This window comes from Camellia sinensis, chromosome 15, assembly GCF_055761805.1.
Source record: "Camellia sinensis isolate YWXY chromosome 15, ASM5576180v1, whole genome shotgun sequence".
NCBI classification, from domain to species: domain Eukaryota; kingdom Viridiplantae; phylum Streptophyta; class Magnoliopsida; order Ericales; family Theaceae; genus Camellia; species Camellia sinensis.
Genome location: NC_138975.1, coordinates 133,811,907 through 133,837,956, shown reverse-complemented (window position 1 = coordinate 133,837,956; position 26,050 = coordinate 133,811,907). Strand labels below are relative to the sequence as shown.

Genomic DNA, 26,050 nt, shown 5'->3' with positions numbered 1-26,050 from the left:
ATTAATATAATTGAAAATATACCTTTAAAATAAGACTAATATTAAATATATTTAATAAAAAATTAAAATAAATAAAAAGTAATTATTATATTTAGTTATGTTTTCAAATTATTAAAAATAAAAAGTAAAATAATCCAACAACGAAAGTGTATTACTCTCTTTTGAGGAAGATAATTACACTTTTGTACATGCATCTTTAAACAAAGCTAGCTCACCATAGCAATTGTGTATTTGACATTGGCAATATGTAGCCATAAGGCAAATTCGAGACATATGACAAGGTGAAGAACAAAGAATATGTTATGTAAAGAAGATAACTAAATAAAATAAAATACAAATCAAATAAGACAAAGCACCACCACACAAACACCAGCTATTAACCACACAAAACACCAACCTATATACCCACCATCAAAGCACAACATAAAAAATTGTCGACAAACATTTTTTAATTACATTTACAATTATACAAGACAAACAATTTTTAACCACATTCACAATTATTTTCACCGTGCCTAAACCAACCATTCTCGCCCAAACATAAAACATTAGACATTGTGCTATCAGACAATTTGGTAGTATTTTTTAAAGTTTTTTCTCTCTCCACTTATTTTTTTTACTTTCAAAAAATATTTTTCCAGCAAGGTAGATGAACTAGAACATCATTGACATGTTCTGATCAACTTTATATGATAATGATTTTTTATATATCAAAGTGGAGCAATTTATAAAATTCTTATACCCCCTCTCCAAAAAAAAAAAACACTTTTACGTTAACCTCCACAATTGAAAAGTGATGAGATAATCACAGCATCACAGAATCAAGATCATCAAGATCATGAACAGAGAGTCAAAGATTGTAGCCTAGCAAATATTGTATAAACTCTATTATATAGTTAGCAATAGAATAGAGAGAAAATGAAAGGAGCGTGGGTCTCTCCGAATCCCTCTTCTTGGAGAGAGAGAGAGAGAGAGTTTTTTGAAAGTTGAAATCTAAGAAAGTAAGAGTAAGAGTGAGACGAGAGACACAAAAAAGGGTGGGTGGGTTGGTAAAAAAACTCAAAAAGAATGGAGAGAGAGATTTTGGAGGGAAAAGTAAAAAAATAAAATAAAAAAATCATCTTAACCTTTAGATATTTGCAAGTATAATCTGAACCGTTGGTTCAAAATGTATATTTTGAGACATTTTAAAAAATTTCATATCTTATTATATAAATTTTATTTAGATGAAAATATACATATTATATTTAAACAACAGTGCCACTACGTAGCTCGAATTTCACTCAACTCGAATGGCCCGAATGAGTTGGCAAGGGGTTGTCTTCTCTTTCGCCCAATCGCATATCTAAATTCACTCAGCACGCATTTAATTTCCAAAACAATGCCGAAGCGAGAATAGAGAGAAAAACAGAGACGAAGCGAGAGTAGAGAGAGAAGACGACGAAACTATAGCTCGTGACCTATTGGCCAACTTGTGTGCAACTGTTGATCACCGACCTGTTCGTGAATCACATTTTTGTTTGTGAATCGCATCGCATTTTGCCTAAATCGCATTTTGCATTTCTTTCTACTCGTGAATTGCTGACCACCAACCTGTTTTGTGAATCGCATTTCACCTATGTGTTTGTTCAACTCACAGGTATGTGTGTCTTCAACTTCAACTCCTCCTTACCCTCTTGTGTAATATGTATATATATACGCCTATGAAATGTTGGAATGTAAGCTCCTGGATTTTCTGCTCTTAAGGTGTTCGATGATTTGCTTGTGTTGAAATGGTGGAGTAATGATCTAGGATAGTTAAGGTTTACAAACATATTGATTGATGATCTGAAATTTGTGGGAGAAATCTTGAAACAAATAGAGATTTTGTGGGAGAAATCTTGAAACAAATTTAGAGTTTGAAACAAATCATTGTGGAGTTTAATATCAGAACCTCATATTGTTTTTGAAACTGCATCTAAAAATATTTGCTTTGTTTGTTTGTGTTTTCATATAAGGTAGTTTGTTTTTAGGAAATTTTCCTAATAATGGTTGTAAAAACTATTCACTAAACAAGTTTATTGTCTCCATTCTAATTGATCTATTTTAGCTTCCTTGTCTAAAACAAATTTTGTGCTTTATTGGGCTTTTGGACAATAAATTTTAGTTTAAGTTTGAAGCTGCTATCTGATTTGGTTGTTATTGTTCTTTAGTTGATTTATTTTCAAATAAAAGTGTGTTCATTGGAAGTATTTAGGATTGTATATTGTTTCTCATTGTGAATCTATATTTTAGTTTTAAGCTACAATAGACATTGATTCAAACAATACTTCATTCAATGGGATTGAGGAAATTGAATAATCGAAGAACAATCTTTCATTAAATGAGAGTGGTGAAGTTGAAGAACCGAAGAAGGGTATGCATTTTACCTCAAAGCAAGAAATGTACGCGTTTTATGCTAAATATGAAAAACACCTTGGCTTTGCTATAGCTTATAGAACACAGAATATTGGAGATAATGGGGAAGTAAAATACTTTGGAATTGAATGTACTCGGGGGCAGAAAAGAACAAAAAGATCAGAAGTAAATCCCTGGAACCATCTTTGTCATCCAAAATTAAATGTAAAGCAAGGGTAAGAGCCAGCCTACAAAAGGATGGAAGATATAAGTTAACCACAGTTGTGCTTGAGCATACTCATGACTTGATTCCTAGTGACTCACGGCATTTTGCAATGAATAAGAGGATTCTTACTCTTGTGAAGAGGAGAATAGAAATAAATGATGCAGCAGGGATAGGGGTGGTTAGGAATTTTCATTCTATAGTTGTTGAAGCGGGGGGATATGAGACATTAATATTTGATGAACGAGATGTAAGGAATCACATTGAGAATGCCAGAAAATTGAGACTTGGAGTAGGAGATGTTGATTCTCTTACACTTTATTTTCCTAACATGCAACAACAAAATTCCAACTTCTATTCTGTAATTGACTTAGATAAAGATGGTCGCATGCGAAACTTATTTTGGGCAAATGCAAGGAGTAGGGCGGCTTATAAAGCATTTGGGGATGTTGTCTCATTTAACACAGCCTATCTGACAAACAAATATGGTATGTCGTTTGCTCCATTTATTGGAGTTAATTACCATGAACAATCAATTTTGTTTAGTTGTGCATTGTTATGTAATGAGAACACAAAGACATTTGTTTGGCTATTTAGAGAATGGTTAAGTTGCATGTCAGATGCTCACCCAAAAGCCATAATAATTGACCAGTGTAGAGCTATGCAATATGCCATAGAAATTATATTCCCACAATCTCGACATCGATGGTACTTATGGCATATAAAGAAGAAAATTCCAGAGAAATTGAGGGGATATTTCCAATATGAATCTATAAAGTTCGCTTTGCAAAATGTTGTTTATGATAGTTTCAAAAAAAATGAATTTGATAAAGAATGGTAAGCAATGCTTGCAAAGTTCAGTCTTTATGATAATGAATGGTTGGGGGTATTATACGATCAGCGACATAGGTGGATTTCTGCCTATGTGAAAGACATTTTTTGGGTTGGCATGTCAACTACACAACGAAGTAAGAGCATGAATGAATTTTTTGATAGATATGTGAACTCAAAGACTACTTTAAAGCAATTTGTTGAGCAATATGACAATGCCTTGAGAAGTAAGGTGGAGAAGGAGACCAAAATAGACTTCAAATCTCGTAACAAATTTTATGATTGCTTAACGGTGTATCATTTTGAGAAGCAAATTTCGTAAAGCCTACACAAATACAAAAGTTAATGAGGTTCAAGAAGAATTGAAGCGTCTACTGTACTGTCATGCGACTCTTGTGAAAGATGAGGGATCAATTTGTACCTATCATGTGAAGGAGGCTGTTCTAGTCAGTGAGAAGATAAAGAAGGTGGAATTTGTTATGTACTGCAATTTAACTAAATGCGAGATCCAATGTATGTGTCGGTTGTTTGAGTTTAGGGACATTATATGTGCCCATTCATTTAATGTGCTCATTGAGAGGTGCATCTATGAGGTTCCAAATAAATACATTGTGCATATATGAAGAAAAGATTTGGAACGAGGATACACATGCATTCTAACCATATATACTAACTCCGGGGTTGCTGTCAATGCAAAGTTACATGATACGTATCACAAGACGTTTGATGAAATTCTTGAACTTGCTACCAATGATGATGGTAATCACGAAGTGATGCAACTTGGGTTGAAGGAAATCAAGGATAGGTCAGAAAAAAAAAACATCAGGTTGTGTGAGTAATGTGCCACGCAGTAGTAGAGTACCACCTTCTAATACTTCCCCGAAAAGTCCACCTGGTCGCAGTACTACAAAAGTAAGCATGACTCGCAGGGTGTTCAATCTTTTGGTTGTTTACTGAAGAGGCCGTCCATCTACCAAACGAAAGGTTAGCAAAGTTGATGAAATCGTGAATCAATTGAAGGGAAAGAATATGAAGGCTACAAATGCACAGGTAAAGTTGTCATTTTGTTTGATATGTACATTTCAAAAAAAATTTAACCTCAATTATTAGCCAATGTTTGTTACTATAGGGTGGTAAGGTGCGCCAAGGTAAACTTCGTAACTTAAACTTTGCTTTTACGGAAGGTGTGCAAGACACTATGTACCATCCGGTGTGTGTTCTCATAATTATATTGATTTTGTTTGTTTTTATTTTAATCTGTCAAATTGTTAATCACATGTTATTATTTGATTATAAGGTGTCGTAATCTCAGTCTTACTACTGTCCTTGCATGAATGGCACGCAAGAGAGTATGTATGTACTGGTATGTGTTGAAGATATGAGCACAAATCTTTACATCCATTAAATTTCATATTACTCAATATGTTTGTGGACAATATTTGTAATACGAACTTTGTTTTTATAGGCAGGGGTTACCCCAATGCAAATGGTGGACAATATTGGAGACACATCTCATACTCAAGTAGGAATGAATATAAGCAGTCAAAATTCGACACTAGCTACAAAATTGATTGACTTCAATATAGATGTAGATTCAAATGCCCCATTTCATTTTTAGTGCCGAATCAGTTATTTGATGACTATTATTTGTAAAGTTTGGATAGTTTGGTTTCATTTGCGTTAGTTACAATTTGTAGATTTTGTTTGCCTTGATTTATAAATGAAGCAGGTTTTGGTTAATTATGAGTGAAAGTTCAATTGGATAGATGTTATTTTTGTAAGCAGGTTATGTTGCCATTTTGATATTTTTGGATAGTTATGTTGCCATTTTCATATTTTTGGATAATTATGTTGCCATTTTTGTAAGCAGGTTATCTGCATTATGTTCAGCTTGTTGCAAGGTTTACCAAAATTATGTTGTTTCCTTATCGTGTCAAATTTGTTATGATTAAATTTCCTGTTTGTTGGACATGTGCAAAAAGTTATGTAGATAATGCAGACTTTCTCATCTAGACAAGCATATGCTGCTGATGTCCTTGAGTTGGTTGTCAAATGAGCTTTTCTTGATAATCTGTAATAGCGGATGGAAATTTCTTTAATTTTCAGGCCTTTTGGATCTTTGAAGTGATAAGCATGGTTGTTGAGTTGAACAATAGAAACATCCAAGATACTTCCTCGGCATCTTTTAAATGAACTCTGGACTATGGTTCTTTTGTTGAAGTGCAATATGTGTTCCCATTGTTAGTAGAATGAAAGAGTTGTATACACTTTAGATTTGCTTCAAATCACAGCCTTTTTTAGTAACGAGGAACTACATTTATGAACTGTTCCCATTAGGAGCCTTATGTTCATCTCCTCTTCCACCAAATATGAATTACTAAAACTCTACAAAATAGGAGCCTTATTCATTTTTCAGAAGCAGTAGAACAAGGATGAGATTATTATCATATGAACAACAATTGAAAACATAATAGGTTTTTTATTACCCACATTCAAATCATCACAACACATGCCCATAATCTATCAAGTCCATTCAATCCATAAGTACATCCATGAAATTCCCCAAAAGCTAACAACTCAGTAATTTATATTATAAAATTGAAAACAATACAAAAAACAATGACATAGAGCATCGCCTTGAAATTATTCTCTGTCCTTCGTAGTCTTCTACCATGGTCATGAATTTCATTATCCATCTCAGAAACCCTCGTTCTTAGATCGTTAAATTCTTCGCTTCTTATAGCTTTACGAGGTACAGCATTGGAACGGATTGTGGAGATCATGTCGTCGTCATCGTCATCTGCGAACTTGAAGTAATTGTAGTGTTCTTTATTACTCTACAATGCATGCCAATCAATTAATGAAATCAAGCTAACCAATTTCCCAACAAATTTCCTTACTACTTACATATTTTGATAGGTAAACAAAGAGCAAACGTCCTTGATTTTCATTCTTATTGGTTCAGACAATGTACATGGCAGATGTTCTCCCACAATCACACAATCTTGGTTTTAATCTTATGTTGCTATTGTTAGTAGATGAATAAGCCATTTTTAATCTACATACAAAATACAAAACATAGACATGATACATAGACACTTTCACTAAACAAGAAATACACATGTTTGTTGGTTATAACTATGATCTCTAACCCAACACATAAACCCTGTTCAACCTGATGATAGCATATAATTCAACAAAGACATCCTTCTTTGTTAAAATAATTTGACAAACTGACAATAGATTTATGACCTTAAGTTAACCATATTTCAACATTTTACGGATGTTCATTCACATTGACCATCAAATTGAGTCCGAGAATAATGGACAAATAACCCAACACACTTTCAAGCATCGACCTATCCATGCTTGTCTAATTGAACCTTGTTAAATAAATTAAGTTAACCACTTTTGAACATTTCCAAATTTCAATCATTTATGGATGTTCCTTCACATTTGCCATCAAATTGAGATAGAGAATAATGGGTAAAGAACTGAAAATCAACATAAAAAAAAAAAAAATTAAAGGCAAAATCCATAATGCATAGATTTCATCAACAGATAATAAAATTTCAAATGCATAGTTTTAAGCATTTTGTTGTCCATGCTTTTCTAATTGAACCTTGTGAAGTAAATTAAGTTCACCACATTTGAACATTTCTAGATTTCAATCATTTATGGATGTTCATTCACATTTGCCATCAAATTGAGTTAGAGAATAATGGGTAATGTAGCTCGCCTTTTTCGCGCCCCCTTGTGGAAGTTCGAAAAGAAGTCCTGCAGTTCGGACTCTCGTGGTTCTAAATCTAATTTCACAAATGCAATGTAAAATTGATAAACACCAAAGAGTCCAAATTCGGCAAATCGTTTTGGAAAATTGATTTTTAATCAAAAATGTCAAAATTGGACTGCTTTGTTAGATACAGAGTGGCCACATAAATATTTTATTTTGGAGAAATTTAGGAAACTCATGGCTCGTGCCAAAGGTCACGTGTTCGTCATCACCAAAGTTGCCTCGGCTCGAGAACTTAGGTACGAAAGGGAAGGTCATGAATTGAGCACCCCCACTCGCCCGATCAAAGATCAGCCTCTACTAATCATGATATGATTTTTATCAACATTATATGCTCTTGTTCTAGTTTATTAGGCTAGCATTACTATGTGATGCGTGCACACAAGGTATAGACTAGTTTGCTCAAATTGGAATAATTCGTTTTCATGTTTGTTTTTCAAAAATGGTTTGAATTTGCCTCTTAACAAAGTAGGCTTAAAGTTTGTGAATTTGCCACTCAACAAAGTGGGCTTAAACGCACATTCATTGAATTATTCTAACTCAAGCGACAAGCCTTCATCCACAGACATTCAAACATTTTAACAAGTAAGCATTTAGCCTTATGGCAAGTATGCTAGTCATGGCAATCACTCACACTCATGCAAGTATACTAAAGCACTAAAAACTCACTTAGTACTCCAAGCCAAGATAAAACAAAAGAGTTAGAAAAAATGCATGATTCCTAACTAGGCAAGATGACTAATGCAACACATGCGAAGGATGCAATTAATAGGCTCGGTTACTAGTATGGCGTATGAATCAATCTGATAGCATGCTGTCTAAGCACGTATTCAACTAAGTATTTAAACAACAATGCAATTAGAATGATAAACCGAGCCTCAGTGCATGCAATAAAAGATGAATGGATGCAAGCATAAGGTATGCTAATTGAAACATGTCCCTAAGCTAACCATCGTAAGCTGGTAAATAAAAAAGAGAAGACGCGGGGTTGGAAGACATACACGTTATTACATTGCATTCTCACGAAGGAAAGTCCAAATGAATAAAGCTAACTAGCTAACTAAGCTAAGTTAATTATTACAAACCAAAATGAATAACTAGCTAAACTAATTAACTAATTTTACAACAAAAAATCAATTAATTAGCTCACTAAATAATTACAATACAAATGTAAGTAAACTAAGCATCTAACTACTCTGCCTCGGGAAACGAAGGATGTGCATTTGCATGCTCGAATATCACCCGAAAAGACCACCGTTTTGCTCACGAATGCCTCTGTTTGTACAGTTGAATATTTCTAGAACCATTTTGCTTCACCTTACCAACAATCTGCTGAAATTTGCATCAGTGGCCAGCCGGCCACTTGTAAAGCTTGCCGACCACCTACCGGCCATGAAAGTGGCCTACTGGACATGGATAGTGGTTTGCCGGCCACCTGCCAGCCATGGAAAATGGCATGTCGGCTACTGATGCATAGGTTCATCTTACTGCAACAGAGGACAAACAGAGCATATACAGGGTATTTTCAAGGATTGTTTGCACAATTCACCCTCCTTTTCATGAGCAAATCCAATGAGTGGTGAACTTAAACCACAAATCACCAACCCAAGCAATTTCATTGCATGATGGCTTGTGACTCAAGATGTGCAAGCTTAATAAATGCAAAATAAGACACAAACCTCTTCATTTTCGTGAAAGATCAAGGGAATAAGTTGACCTTGGAGATTTGGATCATTTCATCACTAACAAATATGAAATGGCCCAAGCTTCCTTGTGTTCAATTAATGTCCAATTGAATACAACCAAATTATTATCTTGCTCACTTTTACTCCCAAATTTTAGTTACTCATTTTAACTTACCAACCATTCTTTAATTTAATTAAGTCCAATGATGAATTAAAGTCCTCTAATGGAAAGAGGGCTCAAAACACAAGTTGCTTTGGGTATGAAAGAAGCTTTATACCGTTGGTAATGAACCCCCTAAGGGATTAAACCATTTAGTATGAAACCTCAATTTCACACTTAGGCAATGTCACGATCCAAACCCGCCCCTATGGATTTAGCACCGTAACCGGCCAGTAATCCGTGATTACCGAAGGCTTGCCTAACAGTAATGACAGTGATACAAAGTACAAGGACTGGCGGAAGCCAAAATAGTAAATGAAAGATGTCTAATGAGCTGTGACAGTCTGAATGCAAGAAGATTTTTTCATAACATATTCACAATGATAACCAAAACAGTATATACATACATATACAATCATCCAGGACAGGGACCTAATCCCTATTAGAGCAGTACAGTACAAGTCTATACAATATTACAAAACAGAGACAGAAGGTGAACTAAGACACCCCAGAACAGCCTTAACTTGGTCAGGCTTGGAACCTCGCAGTGAGACACGTTGGTTGGCTTGACAAAAAAGGAGTTTAACCCAACGCTCCTAGCTCCGATCCGGTGCCTGGACACCTACATATATATATATATATATATATATATAAATAGTGAGCTAAAGCTCAGTGAATAACATATGCGTAAAGAGGTTAGGAATGAATGTCCTTTCAGTATTTAAAACAGTCATTTGAACAGTATATCAGTTATTCGATCATAGCAGTCATAAGTGGTACATTCAATAGCAAACAATACAGTAGGTCTTAATAGACCGAACAATCAGTTGATGGCCATCATAACAGTAAACAGTAGTGGTTCCAACTTGAGAACCGACAGAGATCTCTGTGACAGTAGCAGTACAGTACAGTAACAGTAAATTGCTATGGATGCCACGAATACAGTTCCCAAAAAGGACAAACATTCATTCAATAAGAAATATCATTTCAGAAAGCAGTACAGTTAATCATTCAGAAAATATTCATGATTGAATATATCTTTACAACATTGTTACTCACAGAGCACTGGGCTACAGATAGGCTAGAGCGTCCTCGGATGCCAACACTACACAGTTACAAGATGAACACACACTAAGTTGTACGTTTAGGAAATAATAACTTAGTCTCTATCTTGACTCGGTGTGGTTTTACATCAATATCCTCATTAAGATACCTTAAACATGGCCTAGGAATGCCTAGGATGGAAAAAGGATGCAAAGATGTACTTTAAAATACTTTTCAAAATTTTCAGAAAACAGGGGTCTCGCTCGAGCGTGGATTTCTACGCTCGAGCGGACATGCAGATAAAGGATCTCCGCTCGAGCATGACTTCCTTCGCTCAAGCGGACTGTAAACTATAGTAAAAATACTGGATGCACAAAAATCACGCTCGATGGGCGCTTGATCCACGCTCGAGTGTGAGACACAAGTCCTCGCTTGAGCGTGTATTCCCTCGCTCAAGCGGACTGTAAACACATGCAAAGTACTGCATACGCGCATTTCACGCTCGAGCGTTACTTTCCCCGCTCGAGCTGGATGCATGTATTCAGAGTGTACGCTCGAGCGTGAAGTCTTACGCTTGAGCGTGGGTCCAAAATCTGGAATTTCCAGATTGAACCTCCAAGCTCAAAATCAACTTTTAAAGCATCAAATCCGGTCCTTTTGGGCTAATTTTCTGGAAAACACTTTAGAACTCATAATATGACATGTTTCCAAGATCAATTTGCAAAATCAAAGCCCAAAGGTAGTTCAATTGAAGCCATTTCCAAACAAAACTTTAAGAACATGATGTGTATGAACATGCATGAATTTAATCAACTTCAAAGCTTCTAATACAAGAGCAAATGAGTCAATCCTTCCAAAAACATACTTAAATCATGGACCAAAGCTAGAATATGGACATGCATGTGAAGATTTCCATGAAATCAACTCAAAACTCAACAATGTAAACATGCATGTATGGATTTAAGCTTCAATTCAACATTTAAACCAATTCTTGACTTTAAAACTCTAATCTTCCATGAAACATGCAAGATACAACTTAAATACAAGTTCAAGAGGGTGATTCTCCTACCTTAGGTCCTCAATTACAAGGCTAGAAGCTCAAATAGGCAATCTCTCTTCAATTCTTCAAGTTCTCCAAGTAATTCTCTAAATGAAACCAAAGTTCTCCTAACTCTCTCTCTCTCTCTCTCTAATCTGTTTAGGCTCAAGAAAAGGCTGAAGAAATGTGATGCCAAGCCTAGGTGAAACAAGACTAAAAGATGGCCTAGCATTATCCACTAATGGCAATTTGGTAAATAACTCAAATTGATGTAGTACAACTTTTTAATCTAATTTAATCATACCAAATCAAATTTCAATTAAACATACCATAAAATCTCATAAATTCTAATTAACATGGAACACTAATCAATTTCTGGTTCGGTCACCGATAAGGCCTTCAATTTACAGTTCAAAGATAAAATATGAACAGATCAATTAACAGTAAAACATATAGAAATGCGTTTAAACTAATACACTCAATCAATCAGTTCAGAATTTCAGTCAATCAGTCACTTAACATGCTTAATCATAGATTAGCACTAATCAGTCGTGAGGGTTGTCATAGGCAAGCAAGTGACTTGAAAACCACTTTCAAAGAAAAATTTAAAGCCAAGAAAGGAATGATGTTGCAGAGATTATTAGTGCTGAAATTAAGTGGAAAAAAACACAAAAAGAATGCAATCAACTCAAACAAGTGGTGTCTAAAGGCCTAAAACCCCAAGCTTGTGAGGGCTATTACACTAGAAACATGCAAAACAAGACTCAAATGACTTAACCAACCCAAAACAAAGTTAAAACTGTCCAAATCAGAGGCTAAAACATGCTAGATTTAAGCTAAAACAAGCTAGAAAAATAAGCTAACACATGGCACCAACTAAACTAGTAAACAAGACACAAGAAGGGGAGGCTAACCCTTCCAAATTTGGACTTCAAAACATTATTTTCACCACTGAAAAAGTTCTAAAAATCAGTATTTAAAAGTTTGGAAAAAGATAGTTTGAAAGTGGGAAACACTAGTGGAAAGGCCTTACAAACAAGGTACAAAGAATGGTGAACCACCCCTACCTTAAATGGCCTAAAACCAAAAATTTCAGCCCACAAAGACAGAGTTTTTATAGCCCAAAAACAGGCTAAAAACAGTGGGAAAAAGATAGAAAAACAAGTATGCAAACCAAGCTAATAAAGTAAATATTATACTTATTGAAGAGAAGAACAATTCCAAGCTGTAAAACCAAGCAAGTACACCCTCTAGAGCTCAAACCAAGCTCAAGAACACCTCAGCTCAAAGATGAGAAGATTTGGTTAAGGATGTATAGGCAAAAGCTAAGGAATTGGAGGCTAAATGTAGAGAAATGCTAGAGAGAGAGAAAAATTTTTGAGTTCAAAATTTTCTAACCTTGCTACAAGCGAGAAGGGATCTTTATATATAGAAAACATGAAATTCCCTCAAGGAGATCCAGCCCTACATGTGTGGACAGATGCATGCATCTGTGCAAACAGCTGGCATAAAATATTTACAGAAAACACTGGTGGCCAGAAAGCTACATCAGTGGCCGGCAAACCAAAATTGATAACGGGCAGACTCTAGGGATGACCGGCAGGCCACCAGAGATTGCAAGCTGAAAAGACCAAGGCATGGTCCAAAAATGAGACAAAAAAGACGCAAGGTTTGAAAGGCTCAAAGTTGTGATATTCTGCTGAGGACTTCGAGCACTTGGCGTGCAAATAGACTCATCATCGGGTGTACATGCGAGGACGGTCAAGTCGTAAGGGTTGTAAAAAATGGGGTGTCTACAGGTAAAGAACTCAAAATCAACATAACAAAAAACAATTGAAGGCAAAACCCATAATGCCCAAACCCTAACAATCATAACCCTAACATTCATTAATTCATAAGGCCGAAAAACATGTTCTAAAAATTCAAGGCAAAACCAAAACCCTAACACAAATTACAAACAAAATACAACTATAGACAGTCTGCTGCGATGAATTTGTTTGAAAATTGAAGCCAACACATAAACCCAACATATAAACTTCAATTTTTTTTTTTTTGCGATTTTGGGTTTACCTTTTGTTCCGGCATCGTTATACGACTTTATGGTAGCCAACACAGATTGCGTCCGACATCACCGTTACCTAAGTCGACACCCGTAGCTCAAGATCTATCTCTATTCGTTCACAGAGTTTGATGTTTTACAGAGGGATGAAAGATGAGAAGATCGGATGAGAGGATTTCGAACAGATTAAGGGGTCGAATGCTTTTGGAGTGAGTAGAGAGAGATGATATTTTGGAGTCTGAAGAGAGTCGGATGTTTCACATAGGGATAAAGGATGAAAGGATCGGATGAAAGGATTTCGAACAGATTGAGGGGTCAAATGCTTTTGGAGAGAGAGATGATATTTTGGAGAGTGAGTAGAGAGTGATTATATTGGAATCTAAGGACAAAGGATAGACCTTGCTTTTTATCCGGGCCATTCAAGCTCTTTATTTCGAGCTACAAATCATTTTTCATTTAAACAGTCTGTTTTAATTATAAATCAGATTTATAATTATAAAATGACATATGAAATTATAAAATATGATTCACTTATTTTTAAATCAAATCTATAATTATAAAATTGCATATCAAACTATGAAATATAGAGTTCACTTGGGATGTAGGTTGGTTTTTTAGCTATTTTAACCTGAGACTAAAAAACCTTGTTTGAGATGGATTTTTTGGCATTTTTTTGTGGTGTTTTGGAAAGTTGGGAAAAAGCTAATTTTTTTTGATTTTTTTAGCCTATTTTGTCTTTTTGTGGGTAAAAAATGTGAGAGGTGATGTGACCAAAAATGGAAAAAAAGCTAAAAACTAATTTTTTTTTTGCTTCCCAAAAGACACTTTTGACTTTTGTAAGAGAAAAAATATAATGATTATAGGTTAGATGTAACGTTTTGTCTTATTAGACTAAAAAACTTATTATTATTATTATTATTATTATTATTATTATTTGGACTAAAAAAAAAACCAAAAAAATTTATGCCAAACGAGCCCATAATTGGCGTATTAGATGCAATCATACATTGAAAAATTTGATTTTCATTAGCGAGGGAAACGACTTCCTTTTCCATTTTCGTTTTCAAAATACTAGTCTATCACACGTGCTATGTACGAGATAATTATAAATATTTATATTTATTTTAGATTTTTTTAATATATTAATTATGTTTTTTAAGATTTTTTAGAAAAATAATTTAATAATATTATCACTAATCATAGTGTATGGGAGAAGTTTAAAATGGTATCTATAATTATTTGTATGGGGGGATTTTAAATGCTGATTAGTGAATTTTGACTAAATCAATAAATGCAGGCATATGGAAAGACATGTAGATTGAAAAAAAATTAATAAATGTTGATCAGAAAATTTTGACCAAATCAATAAATGCTAAGTTTTTTTCTTTAATAAAAAATTTAAAAAATTCAAATTGAGATATTGAAACTCCCACAGATCTTGGGTTAAAAATCCCCTTTTGTTTAATATAGATAATAATATACTTAGGCCTTGTTTGGCATGATCTAAAAAAGTCAAAAAGTCACTATTTTATTTAAGTAACATCATCTTATTTAAGTCACATCACCTCTCTAATACATCATTTCAAACCCAACCCATACCCAATCCATATTTCATAAAAAGTAAAAAAATACACTTATTTAGATCATCCCAAACCACCCCTTAAGAGCATCTCCAATGGTTTAGCAAAATTTTCACCAAATCTGAGTAAAAAAAAGTTGATTTTCTTGATATGATACGCGTTGCTTCAATGGTTATGGTTACTGTAGTGTGCGTCAAAAAAGGAAAGGATATCTGGTGGGTCGACTGGTTCAAATTTTTTTTGAATCGTTTGAACCAGTAATTTGAACCATTTGAACCAGTTCGCAGGCCAATTTTTGCATGAGCTGGTCGACCGGTTGGTCAACCGGGTGGTCGACCATGTGTAAAATTTTCACAAATTTCTGCTTTAACGGCTATGCACAATGAATTGGTAAAAGGAGCGAGCAGTCTTCAGTTTTGTGAAACGTTTGATATTTTCTCAATTTAATACTGTTTTGGTACAACCGTTGAAGCATAAAAAGTAATTTTTTTTTACCAAATTTAAATTTAATGTTGGAATTAGTGAACCGTCGGAGATGGCATAATATAGATAGTATAGATTTTCGTCGTTGACAAGAGAGCGGTCGAGCTAGGGATGGCAATAGGGGTTAATGGGGTGGATATTAATTCCCCATTCCCCTATAATAAATTTTCCTCATTCCCCATTCCCCATGGGTACCACCCTCCCCATTTCTTAATGGGTTTGGATTTTTCCCAACCCACTTTAATCCCCATTTTTATTTTATTTTTATTTTTTATATCTAATGTTGACAACCACTTTCATTTTTTTTAAGGTTCACAACAAAAGCTAAATATACCTTCAATCTTTTTTCTTTCTTTTTTAATATATTTAATGTTAACAACTTTTACTCTTTTTTTTTTTTTAAAGGTTCGCAACAAAAGCTAAATATACTTTCAATATTTTTTTTTCTTTTTTATATATTTAATGTTAACAACTTTTTTTTTTTTTTTAGCTAAATAGACCTTCAAATTTTTTTCTTTCTTTTTTAATATATTTAATGTTAACAATTTTTTTTTTTTTTAAGGTTCACTACAAAATCAAATACACATTAATTAATTAATTAATTAAAAAGTTTTTTTTTATAATAATCAAATATATAATTTTGAGACAATCAAATAAGTTTTGGTAATTGAAAAAAAAAATGTGGAAGAACGTGGAAGATTAAAAAAAAAATTACAACCATCTCTCTCTCACTCTCACTCTCACTCTCACTCTCACTCTCTCTCCTACATGTTATAAGAACCTGATTACAATGTTATAAGAGCCTGTTTGAAGAAATAAAATGTGAAAGAACCTATTTGAAGAAAGTGTTATAAGACCCATATTAAATTGCATCATGGCATAAACAAGGAATTGTTTGTTGATCTCTTAGCCACGGACATTTTAGACATTAAACCATCTTTCTCTTAGCAAATTTGAACTATTCATTTTAATTTATCCAAAATCTAATTATACCTTTTAACAAATCTGAACCACTCATTTTAAGATATCTCTGTTTTACTACACCCAATCCATCATCCATCTTCTTCCTTTAGTCCTCCACGAATTTTGTTGTTTGTTACTTTTAAAAAATAAAAAATGTTTTTTCAATTAAATTTTTACTAATTTCACAACGCCATCACCACTATTCTCACTTTCACTATCACACTACCATTGCCATAGCCACTACCATCATCACTGCCACCATCACCCCACCACTATGTCACAATCTCTACTTTTACCTTCGTTCCATCACCACCACCACCAAATATAAAAAAATATATTTTTAATTTTTTTTATAAAAAATATTTTTCATTAAAAAATATTTTCTATCTAAATAAATGAAGCATAACATTGGGAAGCAAACTAATTTCAGTTAAATCTGTTTATAACTAAGAAAAATTCTTTTATTTTTAAAAAAATTATTTAGTAAGACTTTGTATCCCTTTTTTGTTTTTCCAAGCAAATAAATCTTTGTACCCATCATTTCTAACCAATCACGACTCATGATTGTTTCGATTATCTACAATTTCCTTATTTTTCAAATACATTCATATATATATATATATTGTATAAATTGTGTGATAACATAAAATAAATAGATTCATACTCGTTAATTGAAATTTCAGAACAAGCAAACCATTATGAAAATTACAATACATAACAAAATAAAATAACATAGAAAAGCAAACCGAAACTTGTACTAGACAGCGTCCTTAATTTTTTTAAATAAATTTAAAAAATTCTAGATATGCATAAAATTTGACAAGAATAATGTGACAATTTTAATTAATGTGTATTCGATTTTATTGTTGAGACAAATAAAATAAAATAAGATTGAATGTATATTTAGCTTTGATTGTGAATCTTAAAAAAAAAAATGGTTGTGAACCTAAAAAAAAAATTAAAAAAAAAACAAAAGAAAAAAGATTGAATGTATATTTAGCTTTGGTTGCGAATCTTAAAAATTAAAAAAAAAAATGGTTGTGAACCTTAAAAAAAAAAAAAGATTGGATGTATATTTAGGTTTGGTTGTGAATCTTAAAATTTTTAAAAAAAAATGGTTGTGAACCTTAAAAAAAAATAAATAAATAAATAAAAAGATTGAATGTATATGTAGTTTTGATTGTGAATCTTAAAAAAAAAAAAAAAAAAAAAAATGAAAAAATTAGTAAGTAGCCATTCCCAATTCATTCCCTGTAAATATTTAAAGAATATCAATTACTTTATCCAATAGATAAAAAAAAAACAAAAAAAAACCAATGTATTAGATTGCGACTTCATGTTATCCATTGCGATCCTGGGTGGGTCGAGCTTCCCGGTGACTCCGTCTTTAATTGTTTCATATTCCAAAGAACACCAATCCCTATAACAAGCCCTATAACAACAACACTAATCCCACCCTAATGTTTGGGACCTGAACTCAAGCCCTATAACAACAACAACAACAAGAAGAAAAGGAGATTTGCTTGCCTATAGCTATGTCAGACTTTTTTCCAGACGAAATCATGGTTGAAATCCTCCAGAGACTACCCGCCAAATCCCTAATCAAATTCAGGTCTGTTTCCAAATCCTGGTGCTCTCTCATCACAAACCCTAATTTCATCAATACCCACCTCACTCACTCACTCACTTCCAATACATACAAAAACAGCTATGATAATCTCCCACTCATGATAGTTAGGCAATGCGTATCCACTACCCATACCAGAACAGAGCACTACAAACTATTTATTGATTCCGAAGACTCATTTGATGAATATAAAGAACTTGAATTCCCAATAAAGAGTCGTCGTCTCCACTTTTTTTTAGCAATTGGGTCTGTAAAAGGTTTGTTTTGTCTTCACGAACAAGATCGGTATTTTCTTTGGAACCCATCTATTAGAAAGTCCATGGCTATGCCCAAGCCTACTGTCAAGACCTCTATGCATTCTCATGGGTTTGGATTTGATCCACGGACCAACGATTATAAATTGGTTAGAATAGTGGACTTTTATCCAACCAAATTGCCCAATCAGAAGCCAACTACACTCATTGAGGTGTACTCCCTTAATGCGGGCTCCTGGAAAACGTCTAGCACGGGGAGAAACTCTTATCTGGATGGGATTACTATAGATTATTCAGGCCGATTCGCTGCTTATTTAGAAGGGGCTGTTCATTTTGCTGCGAAAATGAAGAAATCCAATGATCCGTTGATTTTGTCGTTTGATTTGTGTGATGAGGTGTTTCAAACGATGATGTTACCAGATGGCGTTGTAGGCCCGAGAACTGAGGTCCGGGCTTCAGTATTCGGGGGATTGCTTTCTCTGTTATGTTACGAAGATAGTGCTGCGTACAAGTCTTGTTCCATTTGGATAATGAAAAAGTACGGTGTAGTTGATTCTTTGTATAAGCAGTTCACAATTGATCTAAGCAGAGGAATTACACAGGTGTTAGGTATACGGAATAATGGTCATATATTATTGGAGACAAAAACACCAAGTGACTGGGTGCTTTCTTCATATGACCCTTCGAGCCAACAAACTAAGAATTTGGGAATTTATGCTACTTCAAACCATTTTGTTGTTGATACTTACGAGGAGAACCTAATCTTACTCAACAAACCAAATGATGCATTTTCTAGAAGGCGAGTGAGCAGGAAGAGGACAGACAGGTAAAAGCTTGATTCAACTCAAATTTCAAATTATACTTTTCCCAGTTTTATCTTACTCATAGTATAAATATACCACTAGACTTGGTTGCCTGCCTATATGTCAAATCTTAATATTCTGGTTTTGGATGTTAAATTGTTCTGGGATGCTATGAAGACTGGTTAGCATTGTTCAATACTGTTTTGTGGTAGTAGTGATTGATAATGTGATTAAATATTAGCTAGTAAAAAATGGTGGAAAATAGATTGTGTTGATGTTATGTAGTTACAGTTTTTATATGCTGAACTTGTAACATCTAATCCATATTCAATCTGGAGATGGCTTTGAGTCTTTTCATTCTGGTAAGACTTGCTAAGATTACCTTTTGACATGATGTAATTACCTTGTGGTACCTTGTTTCTTATACATGCCATATTATATTCCATTATTTTCTTTTTGGCAAAAGGCCCTGTACTCTTTGGTTGTGTGTGATTGCGGCTGTTTGTAGGATGATTTGGGGAAGCAACAAAATCTTTGAAGATAAAGATGAGAAAGTGCAGTATTTATGGGAGAGGGTTAAGTTTGTAGCTTCATTGCAAGCTTTGGCCACTAAGAAATTTCGATATTATCCTTTCTTTGTAATTTTTGTTTGTGGAATTTATTTCTTATCTTTATTTCATTTATATCATTGGACTTATGTTACTTGGAACGTGGATCATTTCGGTACGTCGAACGGGAATGGGAACGTGGTATGCTACATGTTCTAAAATGTGGAATGATAGGGATAAATTTGTATATATTACGCTTAAGAATTTAAGGGCACTTCTAGAGTAAATTTCTTTTAACTATTAGGCATCTAATAAATAATTATATATATATATATATTTTTTGATTTTTTGATGTTTTTTTTCTTATCAAATCTTAACTCACCTTAGATTTATGTTCATTATATTTGATTTTTTTCTCTCATAAAAGATAACATTTAAGGAAATATATTAGAAATAATTTTTGACATTGGGGGTGTTTGGCAAGAAAAAAAATAGCTTAGTTTAGGCTAAAATTCACAAAAAGACAAAATAGGCTAAAATAGTTAATAAGACAAAATATCACATCAAACCCATAATCATTTCACTTTTTCTCTCACAAACATCACATCCAACCACAAAAAAATCCAATCATCTTCCCAAACACAAAAATTTTAGCCTACTAAAATAGCCAAAAACTAAAATAGCCTACTAAAATAGCAACTTCCCAAACGAAGCCATTATTTCGGATCACTAAATTTATCTTTTTGGAATGGAAGTCTACCATGTTTCGGAACATGTGTACCTACCAATACATAATTCGCTAAGGTATTAGTGTTTTCTGGTAACATAATTGAATGGTTTGTCCAACAAAATTGTTTATCACCTTTTCCTTTATTGACTAAAAGTTTGTTTCTTATAAAAAGAAGAAGGAAGACAAATTTTATTAATATGAAAGGATAATTACATACATTGTTGATTGATAAGAAGTCCTACCTAATAATGGTTAAACTATGAGACAAAAACCAGCAAAAGAACAATTATGACAAAATAAACTACAAACCACACTCCAATCCTAATGATGCCTCTCATTACCTTAAATTAAACACAAGAATTTAAAATTTTATTTATCAAAAAGTAAACAAGTAAATACAACTGTTAGTGAATGTGGTGATAAATGGAACAGTAGTCACTAATGTATGGTTATATATCCATGTTCGTATTTGTTTCTTGGCGAAGGTTAGATTGACATGTTGATTTTCACACCTGGCTATGGAATTGTTATCAAGTTGATGGAATTTTTATCAATATGAATTGATAACTTGTGAATTTAATTTTGTGGTTTATAGGGACCAAGGTTCTAAAGCACGAATAGAGGCACTTAAGACTGATATTCAAAGGCGGAGAAATGAAATTGACCTCTGTTTAAAAGAGATAAAGGAAAATGTAAAGGAAGCAAAAGAGGCTGTAGCAAGAATGGGGCCTCAACGACAGGCTGAGGTCTATGCCAAATTCCAGACTATTTTTTCGCAAGTGCAACCCATTGATTTTTCAAGCAATGTAAGTTTCTTACAACTTCCATTTTATTTATGGATATTTTTTATGACAAGTTAACTAATGGATATACAAGAAAAGTAGGTTCATGATAATGGGTATTAAGGTACCTTAGAAAAAACTATCCACTTGCGCGAATAGTATGGAATTGGCATTAACATTTTGTTTTTGCAGAATGAGTGGGATTAACACTTGGATGCTAGAGAAACATATTTGTAGGAAACGATGTCGCTCAAAACTTGTTTGGGATGTTGAAAAAAAAAATTTTTTTTTATTATTTTGTGAGTTTTTTCTTGCATGTAATGGTGATTACTACGGTGTTTAGTTGCAAGTTATGGAGAGTAATGTAGTAAAGAGTCAAATTGCTACTTCATATGAACTGAACCATTTTGAACATGGCCCGAAGCATGTTAAAGAGTCAAATTACTAATTCATATGACTTAGGGTCTCATGAGTGATGAAGTGCCAGTGGCTCACAGCTGGAGTGCTCGGCCACCGTATATATATATTTTTCTGATCAACATGTGGTCTCTTTTGTTACGATGTGTGTGTTGATCACGCAGCGGAGACACTATTGCCATTGATGCTGGCCCACCATGGCCTTTGCCAAAAGAGTAAATGCTGAAGCCTTTTTCCTCTTTTTTTTCTCATTGGGCCAAGAATACTTTTAATTCATGCCGACACTGTGTATCTAAAGCTGGGCCCACACATTGAAATGATATCCTCTCTTCACTTGGCTTAGTTTTCATCTAAGCCAGGCAAATTGTGTTTCCAAGAGTCAGGCCCACCTTTTTCTCATGAACTCCACTTTAATTAATCCTGATAATGTAAATTAAACTCTAGAACACAATTAAGCATAAATAGTAGGGATTAACATTAAAGGAATGTGACTTTGCTTTGCCTACATAATAAATCAATATAATTATTCAATTTTCTGCTTTCATCAGTCATTGTGTGATATTTTTGATGTTTCTAATATATTTTTTCAGGAACAAATCGATTCGACAAGGCTCACTGCCACTTCTCAAAGTTCCGCAGTGAATGATTGTGATGTGGCTGCTGAGAAACGGAGCCACAGTCGTGTCCTTGGCAGGGGTGTAGGCATCAAGGGCAAAGATTTGAATGGCTGCACTTCCTCAGGTCAAGTCAAGGATTGTACGAGGCATGAGGCAGAAGAGTTTATAAAGGCTGAAGGTACTGAAATGCTGAAGCAGTTGTCTGAGATGAAGGATCAATTATTGCAGACCTATGGCAAACCATTCATCCCTACAGTGCAGGCTTCTACTAATGCACAGCCATGATCCAGGTACAATCCAGAGCTTACTAAAAAATTCTATTGAATTGTGTAATTTGGGTTATGACTATAGCTATGAGTTCATTTGTTTTGTGTTGTTCAAGTTGGATACGCTATGTTTTTAGTATATCTTGTTAGATAAAATCAATATGTTGAAGAGTTCAGATAAAGTGTTTCTTATTGGGAAAATTATCTCAGAGTTTTGTTGTAGTATATACTTTCATGGATAGATACACTTGTATCATCTTTTAGTTGTCTTACATTTGCTACAATTATTCAATAGCTCATCTAGATGTTAGTTTTGATGTTTTTTTTTTTTAAATGTTGTCATTGTTGTTGGCGTATGTTTTATGGGTTTCTCTTGATGGTGGTAGGAGTGGTGGGTTGTTATTGTTGCTTGAGGTGTTAGTGTCAGATATTTTTTTTAAAAATAAGGACTGGTCTATAGAGCAAAAAGGTGATTGGGTTGCCAAATTGTTCTAAAGAAAGTGGAGCAATTAAAAAATTTTTGATGTTTGCTTGAAAGTTTGCAGACCGCCAACTGAACATAATTACTTATCAGCCCTGCTGCCCAACCAAATTAATTATAATGGAAAGTTCCCAGGAATTTTGGCCCATTCCAAGAAATTTAATTGGGGAACCAAATTCAAACATTTCAGAAATATCCAGATTTATTTTTGAAAAACTTATAATCATGAACAAGCATGCTAATCTTATATTCCTTAACCTGATTTGTCCATTATGTGTGACCTCTTTATAATCCCAAATTTTTTTGGCTGATTCACATGTAGAGATTGTATTGACTTCATTATGATCTGAAGCATGATATACGAGGTTTTTTTTTTTTTTTGGTGATAAATAAGCAAATTTATTAGAAAAGCATCAAGATGATACAAAAAATTACAAAATTCAAACCCCCAAGCAAAAAAATGCTAAGCTATCAAGTCCACAAAATCTACATAAGTTAAAACATATGGATCAGCCAACGTTGTAACCCAATTATATAATACCAAAAACAGCCGCTTCTCCAAGCCAAGAAATCAAATGAGACACTCCTTGGAAGACACACCTGTTATGCTCCAATCAAATAAGCCACATTAAACAGTGAGACGCAATCATCCATGCCTTTTGACGTCTTCTCCCAACCTTGCCCCCAAAAAAAAATTGCCACAATAAGCATCCAAAGCTAAGATGTGACTGGGTAATGAACGAGCAAATGGTTTACCGACTCAGTATCACCACAACACAAAAAACACCAATTCACTAGTATATGGCCATGATAAATCAGATTATCAATTTTCAGAATACGTCCTAAGGTCGCCGTCCACACAAAGAAAGCTACCTTGGATGGCGTGCCCAACACCCAGACACATTTTCGAGGAAACGAAACTGCATCAACATGAACAAGCACACCATAGTACAAACACACAAAAAATAACCCCTTAGAGCCTGGACAGCCCCAAACCATAGAATCCTCCCTTACACTCCCAGCTTGCAACCTGTATAAGAAATCCAATAGCTCCACTAATTGATCTACCTCCCAATCTTGAACGTCACGATGTTGTCGCACGTTCCAAACCACCGCCTGTCCTTGCCCCGTTTGAACCGCCCCCACCATAACCTCAGAATCTTTTGCAATCCCAAACATCGAAGGAAACAGCTACTCTAAAGAAGTATCCCCACACCACTTATCATGCCAAAAATGGACTCTTATCTCCTAGCCCTACCTTCAGTTGAATCCTATGCCAAAACTCCTCCCAGCCCAACCCAACCCAATTCTTTTCCTGACACCACAACCATGAGGTTACGAGGTTTATGGCCTCGACATTGATTTTGAACAAGTTTCATGTCGTTCTTTTCCCACTCAAGTTCTTCCTTGGGCATGATTTGCCCATGGATGGTGTTGGACGGTACTTCGGAGCCAATAACTATGACACTTCACAACTTATAGTCTATGGTTTGAATGAAAATTTTCAATCTCACCTTCCAATAGGTGTAGTTGGTGCCATTAAACAATGGCAATGGTGTAGTGGTCAATTGGTCTGCCGCATAAGAATTTCCAACAATGGTTGCTATAATTTACTCTTAGACAGTTGAGTCAAAATCAAGAGTCGAATCTCTTAACCTGGTGGACAACCCAAGAAGAGGGTGAATTGGGTTGGTAAAAATTTAAAACTCAACACAAATAAAGCAAACCCAAAAACTTAATTGTGATGAATAATCAAAATGATAATATATATACTAAAAGTGAAGATCAATCTTAAGAGTGCAAGTGTGTGGGGGTGTGCTCAAATGATGTGAAAGCAACATATCAAGGTATTGTAAAATTTCATATGGATGCTTTCTGGTATACCTGATCGAAGTGTTCTGTAATGAGTTGTTTAGCATTTGAATGTACAACTAATAAATCTCACATCTCTAACCCCAAAATGATAATGTTGGTATGAGATCATCTGTTGATGAGTAAATTGATCTTACCTGACCTAACAACTGTTTTGAGGAAAAGAAATAGTTTGTTTCAAATGGGATGAACACAATTGGTTCAAATGCTATATGTAACACATTTGAATAATATATTTGTTTTTTGACTTTCAAATGATCTGTTGATATATGGATCTCTCTGTTTTGCTTTTAGTAGCATTTAAATTAAGCATATTTATTATAGATTTTCATGCTGTTTGTGTACATTAACTTTGTAGATTGCAAATAATGCAGGTAAAACAAAGATGAATGATTTCAAATATTCAATGGATTCAAAGCATGTCCCAGTGGATGACAAAACATATGACTCAGTCTTTATCTAATAGAACTACCTCTGTTATTCTGATTCTTTTGGGGCACATCAGATGAAATGGCTTTGTATTGTTTTGAATTATGTTCAGTGGAAATATCATTTTTAGGAGTAAAATGATTATGGAGTATAAAAATTTTGTTTTTATTATATATTTTTTGCTTCATCTTATAATGTTTCTTGCAACTGGCATTTTAAGCTCTTTAACTCTATATTGTTGTTTAGTAACCCAGTATTTTGATTACATAAAACATGAAATAAGTGTTTTTTTTTTTTTTTTTTTTTCTTTTCAAAAAAACAGAAACAAAATCTTATTTCTTGTACATAAATGTTTTGAAAGCTAATATGAAGAAACATGTTTGGTGAGTTATTAGATGCTCGCTAGAGGTGATAAGAAGGTAATTGAAAACTTACCAGTGGTTGGAGGTTGGCCATTTGGCAGTCCACAATTGCCACTAGCCAAAGGTAGTAGGGGTGAGTACGGTTGGCAGGAGTAAATCAAGGATCAAACTATTACTGGTTTTATGAAATTTGAAATCAAATCAGATTGAATTATTACAATCGTTTGAGTAATGTCATAAATACTAATTAGTGTATCAATAAATATACTAATTAAAAACAATATTATGTAAGATGTTAGGAAAATGTTATGGATTTCAAGTAAATTACCAAATTTCTGACATGGGTATGGGATTCACATAGATGTGATTTGTGTGAGTCTTATATGAATGTGAGAGATTTGGTGATTTGTTTGGTAATTTATTTGGGATCCATAACATAACTCAAGATGTCAAGTGGTGGAGTTTACATGTATGTTTTGTAGTGTGTTAGTTGGTGCACTAATTAGTATTTTTAGCATTACTCAAAACATTTTGGTTAGGTTTGAAATTGTCTTTCTTAAAAATTTTATAATCACTCATAGAGTCATAATATGATCATTAAATATTATTCATAATTGATGAATTGT

General features: G+C 33.9%; 2 protein-coding genes across 3 annotated transcripts; both read left to right on the top strand.

Moving 5' to 3' along the window:
* The first annotated feature begins 1,277 nt into the window (after positions 1-1,277).
* LOC145813429 (protein FAR-RED IMPAIRED RESPONSE 1-like) lies at positions 1,278-5,281 on the top strand. Of its 2 annotated transcripts, none has more exons than XR_014356491.1 (2): positions 1,278-1,639; positions 4,896-5,281. XR_014356491.1 is itself a non-coding variant. In XM_082908843.1 (2 exons), the coding sequence occupies exon 1, from the start codon at positions 2,526-2,528 to the stop codon at positions 3,438-3,440; it is 915 nt and encodes a 304-aa protein (XP_082764969.1). In that variant the 5' UTR covers positions 1,278-2,525; the 3' UTR covers positions 3,441-4,793; positions 4,896-5,275. The 2 variants fall into 2 exon arrangements, 1 of the variants encoding a protein (XP_082764969.1); XM_082908843.1 differs by having other exon boundaries at positions 1,278-4,793; positions 4,896-5,275.
* A 12,290-nt stretch (positions 5,282-17,571) lies between these two features.
* Positions 17,572-25,235, top strand: LOC114273110 (F-box/kelch-repeat protein At3g06240). Its single transcript, XM_028214875.2, has 4 exons — positions 17,572-18,943; positions 20,794-21,004; positions 21,988-22,304; positions 25,008-25,235. The coding sequence occupies exons 1-3, from the start codon at positions 17,772-17,774 to the stop codon at positions 22,297-22,299; spliced, it is 1,695 nt and encodes a 564-aa protein (XP_028070676.2). The 5' UTR covers positions 17,572-17,771; the 3' UTR covers positions 22,300-22,304; positions 25,008-25,235.
* The last annotated feature ends 815 nt before the right edge of the window (positions 25,236-26,050 follow it).

Coding starts and splice junctions, on each gene's coding strand:
- LOC145813429 (XM_082908843.1), top strand. CDS start 2,526: ATGTACTCGGGGGCAGAAAAGAACAAAAAGATCAGAAGTAAATCCCTG.
- LOC114273110 (XM_028214875.2), top strand. CDS start 17,772: ATGTCAGACTTTTTTCCAGACGAAATCATGGTTGAAATCCTCCAGAGA. Junction 18,944..20,793: donor AGCAGGAAGAGGACAGACAG/GTAAAAGCTTGA, acceptor TGTGGTTTATAG/GGACCAAGGTTCTAAAGCAC. Junction 21,005..21,987: donor CCATTGATTTTTCAAGCAAT/GTAAGTTTCTTA, acceptor ATATTTTTTCAG/GAACAAATCGATTCGACAAG.